We start from the raw sequence: 11224 nt of genomic DNA, 5'->3' as shown, positions 1-11224 counted from the left end.
AGAAATTCAATTTTATTGAATTTAGGATCCTGATTTTTCAATTTTATTGTAAATTTCAATTGTAACTATTTTTGCAGGGCTAACCGGGACAACTATGTGGCGTTGAAGATATTGTACTGTGCAATCTTACATGTAAATTTGTTTCTCTTCCTTCCCCCACACACCATCTCTGAATCTTCTCTCTTAGACCTCTCGGTTTAATACGGCGGAAATTAGGAGGGAGACAGGCTCTGGAAGAGAAGCAGATCCTCCTTTTGTCTTTTTTTGTATTTTTTTTTTTTACTATGATGTCAAAATTGCCCGTTATCATTGATTCTGATTTTTTTTTTTTTTTTTGCCATGTTTTAGGGCCTATCTGCATTTCCAACGTGCATGTTTTACTGCCCCCGTGCAACGGGCGTCCGACTAGTTATTAATTAATAGATATAGACATAAATACATAATCACATACATAAAAAAAGGTTGTCTCCAACAACAAAAGTAAACCCAAAATAAACCTTTTCAAAAAAAAAAAAGTAAACCCAAAATAATAGTAGGCCGGTGCTAAATTCATCCCCTTTACGGATAGTGAGCCACAACCGGTTCAACCATCTCTCTCATGTACTGTTGCCCTTTAGTGGGGCCTCACAAGTGAATATTTAGACCTTTGAACAATGTAGGCCCAACGTGCACTTGTTCTCACAACTAGTACTCTCTCTTGGTGGGGCCCAATAATTAATGGTCAAGATCTTTGAAGGGGGACATCATAAAAAGTGTGTTTAATTTTATTTTTTTTAAATAACTTGGGCGCACCTGTTTAGAGGTCCAAACCGTTCGCTTGTTGGGCCCAACGTAAATAGGCTTTGTCCATAAAATCATCTCCATAGGATGATCCAAACGCTCCTCTACATATCAGAGGGTTAGAGATATTTTTGGGGAAAGGCCCATTTACATAGGGTCCATCAAATGAACGGTTTGGATATTGGAATAAGGGTCACAATGAATTTTCTAATAAATATGTATTATATAGTGTCTTTATAGAGGTGCATGTATTTTTTTTAAAACAGCTTGGGCCTACCTTGTTCAAAGATCTAAACCATTCAGTTGGTAGGCCCGAACGTAAATACGTCATACACTCATACCAAGAAAATCATCTCCATTGTACGATCATAACTCTTCAATCTATAGAGATGTCTATGTGGTGTAATTCAATGGAGCTGATTTGTGGGGCACAGTCTTGTAACAATAGGGCCCAACAACTGAATGGTTTGGATCTTCAAACAATGGGCTTCATTGCATTTTTTAAAATAAAAGCTTAACTACTAACAGATGCAATATACATTGTGGCCCACCTCACCCGCGTGCATATATCATATAACGTGTGTTTTGTTCATTGGGCCACTTTGTTCAAGGATCCAATCCAAATCATTCATTTGTTGAGCTTGAACAAAAATAGCCAGTGCCCCAAAAATCATCTTGATGATCCTAACTCTGTGATCTAATACGAGGACACCATATATGAATCTGCATGGATCAAAGAGTTAGGAACATGCATGGGAGATGATTTTCGGGGTAAGGCCTATTTAGGTTTTGGGTTGCAACAAACGAACGGTTTGGATATTCGAACAAAGTGAACCCAAATGATTTTTATTTATTATTTTTTAAATACACATTTGTATGGCGTTTACCTTCAAAGATATAAACCATTCCCCTACCCAGAACAAAAAGTTCTAAACCATTTATTGTTGGCCCCACTAAGGGTTCGTGTTCAAACATAGGAGAGTGAGTACAACCAGAAGAAGTGTGGGGCGTATCTTGTTCATGGATATAAGCAATTCAATTGCTGGGCTCCACCAACAGTTCGTGTTAGAGAGAGAGAGAGAGAGAGAGAGAGAGTACCCCTTCGTGCCGTAATCAAGGTTTTAAATTTCGGTTTTGGTACCAATTTCGGACCCCACAGAAATCCGAAATTTCGGACCGAAATTTTGTTACAATTTTTTTTTTTTTTTTTAAATGGCATTTTCCATTTTCTCGAAATTTCGGACCGAAATTCTCGAAAGTTCCAAAATTTGGTAAAGGCTGAAATTCGAAATTTCAGCAAATTTCAGTTTCGGTCCCCACCGAAATCTGAAATTTCGGATTACGGCCGAAATTTAAAACCATGGCCGTAATGAAATCCGGCCAAAAGTCTGGCATGTTTTCTGCTGCGCTCTCCCATTACGCTTATCATGTTGAACCAAAAGTTGGAATATGCGGATTCAAAATCAGACACCGATTCTGACTCCCAATTCCAGCAATCCAAACAAGCCTAAGACAATTTATCATATCATTTGATCATTTATGAAATGACTCCGCCTTTGTTTTTCACAACATGTCCCACGCCATGATAAAGGAGGAGGGTTGGTGTCAGGTTGGCAGCCAGCAATAAACTTTGCCACTCTTCTATGAAATGATGCCGATCTCAACTAGTTGGGAAAAAGGCTTAGTTGAGTTGAGTGAAGATTTGATCATTTATATACCAATTTGTCCCAAAAGAGGAGTATAAAAAATCCCTAAAAACCAAGAAAGCAAAAAAGAAATTCTAAATAGGTATTTTCTTTTCACTAATTTTTAGGAATTTTTTATGCTAGAGCCAGTTAATTCTCTCCCTCTCCTTCCTTCTTAGCTCCTCTCACACAGTTAGTCCATATTCCATTGAATAATTTTTGAAGTAATCAGAGCAGCTATAATTCAAAGAGAAGGTCAAGACGGCCACTGAATATTGTGGTCTGAATGATTTGAGCTTTCATTATAGACTCTTTCAAAACAGGGAAAATTTTCTATTTTGGAAAAAAATTCCATAAAAATCAAGTTTACCAATTTCTAAGAAATTATATTTCCATGGAAAATATTTTCTTGCAGTATTTTGTCTATCCAAATATCAGCTCCTAGCTTGAAAAGGAAAAGAAAAAAAGGAAATGATATTTGACACCCTACAACTCCTCTCGATTTCATGATATTTTTATATGGTGTAAGCCCTTATAGTCCCGTATTTTTCAAAAAGTATTGTACGGAACGCATCATAGGATGATCCAAACAGTCCATATATGGAACACAACGTACATAGGTTGTGCCCCAAAAATCATTTCCATAGGGGTATCTATAGAGGTTTCCGTATCCTATAGAACGGAGGGTTGGGATCATTAGAGGTTTCCGTACCCTATAGAACGGACGGTTGGGATCATTTCCATACCCTATAGATAGGAGGCTTGGGATCATCCTACGGAAATAATATTTGGGGCACAACCTATTTATGTTGTAGCCAATCATATGGACGGATCATCCTAGTGCGTTCCGTATAGTACTTTTTGAAAAATAAGGGTCTACAAGGGCTTTCACCATATAAAACCTCCTCCTCTATATTTTTTTCTTTTTCTTTTCAAGAATTTGGTCATGAGTTTTAATGAGTAATTTGATAGTTTGCCATTGCTATGCTTCTTTCCTTCATATCATAAGGTTTTCCCTTAGGCCTGTTTGGATGGTAGGAAATTTCCGGAAAAGTTAGGAATCCCCCCCCCCCCCAAAATGTCATGCTTTTCAACTGTTTGGTTACACATGGAAAAAGATATACTTCAACAACCAGCACTTTAATTTATGATGCTAAATAAATCAAAGCCATATGATTTTCGTCTAAATAGGAGAAACTAATTTTTAACAAAAAAATTTCACCAGATATAATTTTCCTGCAATCCAAACTGGGTAAAAGATTTATGAGCGTGTGGGGCAGGTAGTATTCTCTAGAGCAATATATGTGATTTTGGTATATTAATTGAAAATGTATAGAAAATGAATTCAGGATTGTAAAATCCAGGTTTTAACTAATAAAATCCAAGTATTTGCTTCTGAAATACAGGTTTTATCTTGTAAAATCCAGGAATTTAACAATCCTGAAATATAAAATCCATGTATCCAAACGCCCAGCACTGAACAATTTCTCTAAGGCACCATTTCTTTAGACATAAAATGAATGTAAAATTGGTTTTACACTTAACGCCTATTTTACATCCAAAGAAACAGAATTTGAAGTAACCCCAGCTTGCCCACCAAAAAAAAAAAACAAAAGAAAGAAAGAAAAGAAACAGAGTTTGAAGTAAAAAAAAAAAAACACTAGCATTAGTTGGTTTTTTCAATATTTTTTGGTAAAAACTTTTCACCTGAAAAAACTTCTACCTGAAAAAATGGGTTAGAAAACCTCAGAAATTATGATCTTCATAAAAAAATTCAGGAAAAATTGTTCAGTACAGTCAAACATGACCTACGACTTTTCATATCAATACTCAACTGGAATTTCTTGTCAAACTATCCACAAATAATACGAGAAGATAGAAATGGTTCTTTCTGATAAATCCTTGGTCTTCAGACTCTTCACCAGCAATTATCCATTGAAGATACAGACATTCAAATGACTAACTCTCTACCATGTTCTACATCAACTGTTTCTGGACGTGAACTCGATATCATCTGTACTGATTTCCTTGACCGCTGAAAGTTATGTTTGTGTTCTCAAATGGATGAAGAAGATGAGACTTTACCTTGATAATCTGTTGAGTAAGATGAGCTGAGTGAAAGTTGCAAGGATTCTTCATGTTAGGATAGATCAGAGGTCACATATATTTCCTTCTGTTTTACGGAATCTCCAAGAACCTACTCCAATTAGACTGATCTCACTGTGGCCATGGAAGAGCTCCGAGACAAAGTGCCTGATACAGCTGTAATTATTTCATCTTCATCATCTATCACTGACTCTAATGAACAAGTCGATCTTGTAGTTCCAAGACGGGAATTCAAATAATCACGCTTAGATTTCTCCTTCACTCTTTTGCACCAATTATGAAGGGATTCTCTGACACTCTCAGCGATCAAGGCCTTCTTACACCTGGACCCCATCTGCAAACATTGAGAATGAAGGTTGCATTACAAGTTTGTCTTCAAAATACTTGTCTTGGATTCATCGTCCAATTTAGAGAGAACTTTCATAAAGCAGAGATGGCGAACTGTTTATCTAATTTTTGACAAGATTTTGTAAATCCAACATTACATTATGCCTCCTGGCCCGTGAATGATAATGATAGGTGGGAAGTGCAAGAGTTAAATCAATATAAGCTTCAAAGTTTGTTCAAGTTGGTCTATGCAAAGTTTTGAATATCATAAGAATCGCATGTAGATCGTTTCGAATCACAATATTGAATTGGAAACTGTATGAATCATATGATTTACGATGCAATTCGATCGTAAATCATTCCATTCACCAAATCGGACTACTTTAATCACAAAAGATGATTGGTTAGTTTATGGGTCTATAAGTGCTGGGGTCGATGTTAAAACATACAAAATAAAACCCTAACTACAAAATCCCCTTGAGCTTCTAGAAGACACCACGTAGAAAGACATAAGTAAATATTATATGGTGGGAGTAACAAGAGATGATTGGTTAGTTTGTGGGTCTATAAGTGCTGGGGTCGATGTTAAAACATACAAAATAAAACCCTAGCTACAAAATCCTCTTGATCTTCTAGAAGACACCGCGGAGAAAGACATAAGTAAATATTATATGGTGGGAGTAACAAGAGATGAGATAGATGCCTGCTCTGTTCAACAGTCTCAACAAAATTAAAAGCATAAGATTATATTTAATTGATAAACATGATGTATTCATGAATTAATTTTTACTAAAATATGCAAACATGAATTATTGATATCATATTGATGTCCACTTATGTTACAGCCTCTAGGACCTAAACAATTGGAAGGGTAAAGACAAGAGGCAAGATAAAGAAGAAGAATTTGTTTATATGTCAGAATGTAGGGATGACGAAGAGGGCATTACTTATATCGAGGAAAACATCGACGAAAATGAGGATGACAACGATGATTTACAACTTTATGCATGATTGATATTTTTTCAATTCAAGTTTGAGACTTTGAACTTGCATCTTTGATTATTTTTGAGATTAGTTAGCAAATGGATAATTTTACTTGTGACAATTTGTTAACAAACTATTCATATTCTGATTATTGAATCACTAATCAAGGAGTTTTTATTTAAACTATTGGATTTGAATGGAAAATGGATATTAGTCATTTCACTATTGTTTCCGATCTATTTATATTGTTTTATACTTCTAACCTTAAGTGTTTATGTTGTAAAGTTGTCCAATTAAGAGAAGTATGGTAACTATACCTTTAATTAAGTATATATACTAATAAGAGACACTACCCGACTTAGCTTTGCTAGGGGATCTCAAGACTTCTTCAAGCATAACATGACGAATGATTTCAAGCTCCATCGTAAGAAAAGTACCTTTAAAAGAAATCATTACTTGTTTCAAGAATGGAACTGTTCATTTGAACTTCTTTTACTCATCCATCTTAATATTCAAGGGAAGAAGAAGAATTAGAAGTCATGGTGTTGGTTATGGTTGATTGATATGCTTTTAACCCATGAACTGGATTTCTTACTTTTTATGGATTTTCTTTCGCTCTAAATTTTGAGACCATGTGAAAGTAAGCTCAAAGATCAAAATCAGAAACATATATATATATATATATATATATATATATATATATATATATATATATATATATATATATATATATATATATATTGAGAAAACGGTTTCTACACACAAGTGTAGATACGTTATCTACACACTAGCTTAAAATACAGTGGAGGGCATATTGTTTGGGTGATCCAAACCATTCATTTGATTGGCCCTCACATAGATAGGGTGTCCACAAAATATCAGCTCCATAGGATCATCCCAACACTACGATTTGTGCAGGTAAAATGGACGTGTATAAACCCTCACAAATCTGTCCATTTTTTGCCTCCACGGTTCGAAGGGTTAGGATGATCCTATGGAGCTGTTTTTTTGTGCACACCCTATCTATGTGAAGGCCAATCAAATGAATGGTTTGGATCACCCAAACAATGAGGGCCTCCACTATATTTTAAGCTAGTGTGTAGATAACTTATCTACACTTGTGTGTAGAAACCGTTTTCTCATATATATTTCCCATATATACATTTGAGAAAACGGTTTCTACACATATGTGTAGAGAGTTCTCTACACACTAGCTTAAAATACAGTGGGGGCCCACATTGTTTGGGTGATCCAAGCCATCCATTTTAAAGGCCCTCACATAGATAGGGTGTCTACAAAAAATCAGATTCATAGGATCATCCCAACCCTACAATTTGTGGAGGTAAAATGGATGTCTTTAAACCTTTATCAATTAGTCCATTTTTTGCCTCCACAATTCGAATGGTTAGGATGATCCTATGGATCTGATTTTTTGTGGACACCCTATCTATGTGAGGGCCTTAAAAATGAATGGTTTGGATCACCCAAATAATGTGGCCCCCACTGTATTTTAAGCTAGTGTGTAGATAAGTTATCTACACATATGTGTAGGAACCGTTTTCTCTATATAAATATATATCAAGAGTTGTGACTGTTATATTTGTAAGTTCTTTTGCAGAGTAGCAACCCTGACAAGAAAAGCTATTTTGCAGTCATATGAAAGTAGTACATTTTCCTACTTCTCAAGCACTGAGATTCTAAAGAGAAGAATGAAAAATTATAAACTGAAAAAGCTCATATATGTAGAAAATAGTGTTTTTTGTTGGAATTTAATCAGACCTGCGTAACAATCACATTAAGAGGTACTGTGCTATAGCTGCACCAGAACTGAACAATTACCCTGCATGCATCAACAAGTTGAAAGAAGTTTAGTATCATTTCAAGCAGTTCACTGCCCATAGCTGTGGACTAATACAAGATCTTAAGTTCTTAACAAGTTTGATTGTCCAAGAGACATATTGTTCCCCTGGAGTTCTAACAAAATGAAAAGTAATCAGTTATAGAACTAAAGCCGGAAGATGTCCTAGCATTTACAGAGATTTAAGTAAAACATGACAGACGATCAGTTTCTTAAATTCTGACCACTGAAAATATGAACTCCATGTGGCTTAAGGAATTTATACTTGCACATATTAGTTGCTATTTCACAATAAATCTCGTTATAAACAGGCCATGACATGCTTCAGTAATTTATGTTTCTTATTCCCTGGGATTACAGACATCGAGAAAATTGCTCCAACTCTTCAACAATTATAATATCCACTAATTTTTTCAGACCAAGGCCAAGGATGGTTCTAAATCTTGCAACGTATAAAGCAATCACAACACACCATTAAACATCATATTTATAGGATTTCAGCAATCTATATTATTATTGTGTACGTTTTCCACGTACTGATTTCACATAATTAATCTGTAGACATCAATGGATTATTGATTCAACCTCTATAAAAAGGAAAGGCATGGTAGGGCCCACCGTGGAACATTCCTTTGGCCTCCTTTTACGTTCAGCTTAAGTTGTGAATAGATTCATTGAAATATCAAGATGAGTGATGATATCTACCACTTTCCACATGGACAAAAGACAATCTATTCTGTCCTCTAATGACCTCTTATTGATTGATTTTTACAATATGTATGGATTCCATCCCTTCAAGAGCATTTCCAAAAATAGGTGTGAGAATTGTATCTATAGCTGCCGTTTCTGCTATGACGACTCATATAATCATCTCCTAATGCATTGCTAGATCTCACACAAGGAGTAGATATCAATTTTCTAGTGACATTTTCTCTAACAAAATGACAATATACTTCAATGTGCTCTTTCCTCTCATGAAATATTGGATTACTAGAAATGTAAGTAGATTCCTAATTACCAAAAAAAATCTTCATTGAATTTCCAACCACAAAACTCATCTCTTCCATAGGAGTCTTCAACCATATCAACCCCCATGCAGCGTGAGCCAGCACACGATACTCTGCCTCTACACTAGAACAAGCAAGCACACTCTATTTCTTGATGTTCCACAAGTACGGTGCCCATATTTGAATGTCTACCAAAAGGTGATACTGCCTAATCTATATTAGAAAAACTTTCCCTTCTCAAGTGTTTATTCTTCTTAAAACAATTGTTTTACCTAGTGCACCATGGTATCTCAGAATGCATCAAATTGCATCCCAGCACTGACGATTGTAATATCAAGATATGTAACCTTCAAGAAAATAAGCCTTCACACAAGGCATTGATACCTACTAGGACCTCAAACATATCTCTTTTATCTTTTAACAACTTGATATTAGGATCTATAGGAGTATCAAAAAAATTATCCTAACATACCTCTACAATAAGTTAATAACATACTTCCTTTGTGATAAGTTGATTACAAACCTTGACCTTGCTACTTTGATTCTAAGAAACTACCTCAACTGCACTAAATCTTTGGTATAAACATGTTCTCATAAGTATCTCCCTATTGAATCAATATCTCTCTAATAATTGCCTGCAACAATAATATCATCCAAATAAAAAGCTAGCATCATAATGTTAGTATTTTGTCTCGACATAAATATAACGTGATCCACATGACTACTTCCAGCGTATCAACCGTGCAATGTTGTAGCTAACACAGTAAGTATCCCGCATGGGGAGTACGTTCGCAAGAATGAAGCTCGAAGGAATTTATGGGTGCCAGCACAAGCGGTGGAGCATGTGGTTTAATTCGATGCAAAGCGAAGAACCATACCTGGGCTTGACATGCCGTGAATCCTCTTGAAAGAGACGGGTGCCTTCGAGAACGCATACACAGGCGGTGCATGGTTGTCGTCAGAAGTGCCGTAGTGATCCACATGACTTCAACAAAAACATACTTAATAATAATAGAAATAGTAGACATTGTTTTTGGAAAATGGTTGTTTCCTATGATTTTGCACTTAGAAGCAGGAATCTTCCCTCGGGGTGCCGCTCCCAACTAGAAACCTCGATTCGGCACTCCTTAGGAAGGAGCTTCCAGGGAGCGCGACCCTAAAGAGATAGGAACCTCTCCCATAACGCTCCAAACCTGCTTCCGCTCTATAAGTCCCACCATCACCAACTTTCTTGGATCAAACTCCTCCAACTCTTCAAAGTATTTGATTGGAGCAGGCACAAAGGCTTGTGTATCTTCAAAAGGCACGAGGAATGAGTGCACAGAAATGAAGATGGTTAGAAATTACTGCTTTTTGATATATTTAAATTTTAAAAGATACAAATGAAAATGGTGAGAAACTACTATTTTATGATGTACTTGAATTTTGAAAGATATATAAAGAAAATATTACATACACGCTCCCATGACGCTTCCAAACTTAGACTCTTCTTGACCCCCACGCTTCCTCGTTCCCGTTCCCGCACCCGCTTCGTGCTTGTAAGATTTTGCATACACTTTGAATTTATTACGACACACGTGTCCTGTCGTGTTCGACACAACACCCGTGTCAACACTCCTTTGGACACTTTTAGGCATTGCTAGAAGTGTTACACTTAATGTGGGCATGTGGACACATTTTTGTACCGTGCCAAGTGTGACATTCAGTTTTATTATTAAATATTGTGTTTACCTCTTTTATTATTAAGTCTTCTTTTATTATAAACTCTTATTTTAGCTCTTCTTTAACTAATATTTGTTGTTGTATCCTCTCCCATAAACCTAAAACCCTAAACAAACTCTTATTTTACCCTTGTCCCCCTTTCTAAATTTTGAGGGTTTGCCGTGTCGACAGGCGACACTCCTGTCTGTGTCCACAAATCATAGGTTGTTTCATTATCTTGAATCGGCCCCTTCACAATTGGGTTTACAGCAAGGCCACATCGCTGTAGTTCCTGGACGAATTAATAATCTGACTCTCCATTTTTCCTCACCTCTCTTGGTTTCACAAAGGGTATTATGACCATTTATAGAAAAACTTTACCAAGCTTACAAAAGTTCACACAAGTAGTGGCCATTATTGTCAATGGGTACTGCAGATATCATCCCTGCCGCCCTCCCCCCCAAAACAACTAACCAAGCCTTGCTTTGCAAACCATGCTAGGTTGACTCAGGCAAGTCCAAAATCATCTAACCATGTTTCCAATAACGGTTTTGGGTAAGGCTCTATTTGGGAAGTTTTGTATTATAGAGAACTTACTATACCCAAGAGTAAAAATCTGTGAAGTAATTTCTGTTAAAAAACATATCCATTGACACGGAGGGTTTTCACTTCTCATTATAGAGGGTGCTACTCGTTGTACAAAGAACATGTTGTGTTTAGCTTGTGCTTTGAAGAAAATCTGTAAATTAAGTTGGCAAGAATCTTCAATTCTAAGC

At 36.1% G+C, this 11224-nt stretch overlaps 1 protein-coding gene across 2 annotated transcripts in view; it reads right to left on the bottom strand.

The window, feature by feature from the left end:
- Window positions 1-4201: 4201 nt before the first annotated feature.
- The window catches only part of MLO4 (Seven transmembrane MLO family protein), a 48014-nt gene continuing 40991 nt past the window's right edge, over window positions 4202-11224 (bottom strand). Inside the window, exons 14-15 of one of the 2 annotated variants that reach the window (XM_077384588.1) lie at window positions 7662-7722; window positions 4202-4905 (exon numbers count right to left, since the gene is read on the bottom strand). In XM_077384588.1, the coding sequence (XP_077240703.1) occupies window positions 4672-4905; window positions 7662-7722 (295 nt within the window). In that variant the 3' untranslated portion in view covers window positions 4202-4671. The remainder of the gene's footprint in view (window positions 4906-7661; window positions 7723-11224) is intronic. The other variant, XM_077384668.1, reaches the window with a different exon arrangement.

Source organism: Tasmannia lanceolata, unplaced genomic scaffold (genome assembly GCF_043159265.1).
Source record: "Tasmannia lanceolata isolate RefF3 unplaced genomic scaffold, GAP_Taslan_0.1 ptg000002l, whole genome shotgun sequence".
Classification (NCBI taxonomy): domain Eukaryota; kingdom Viridiplantae; phylum Streptophyta; class Magnoliopsida; order Canellales; family Winteraceae; genus Tasmannia; species Tasmannia lanceolata.
The sequence above is the reverse complement of the archived record's forward strand: the minus strand, read 5'-3'. Positions and strand labels throughout refer to the sequence as shown.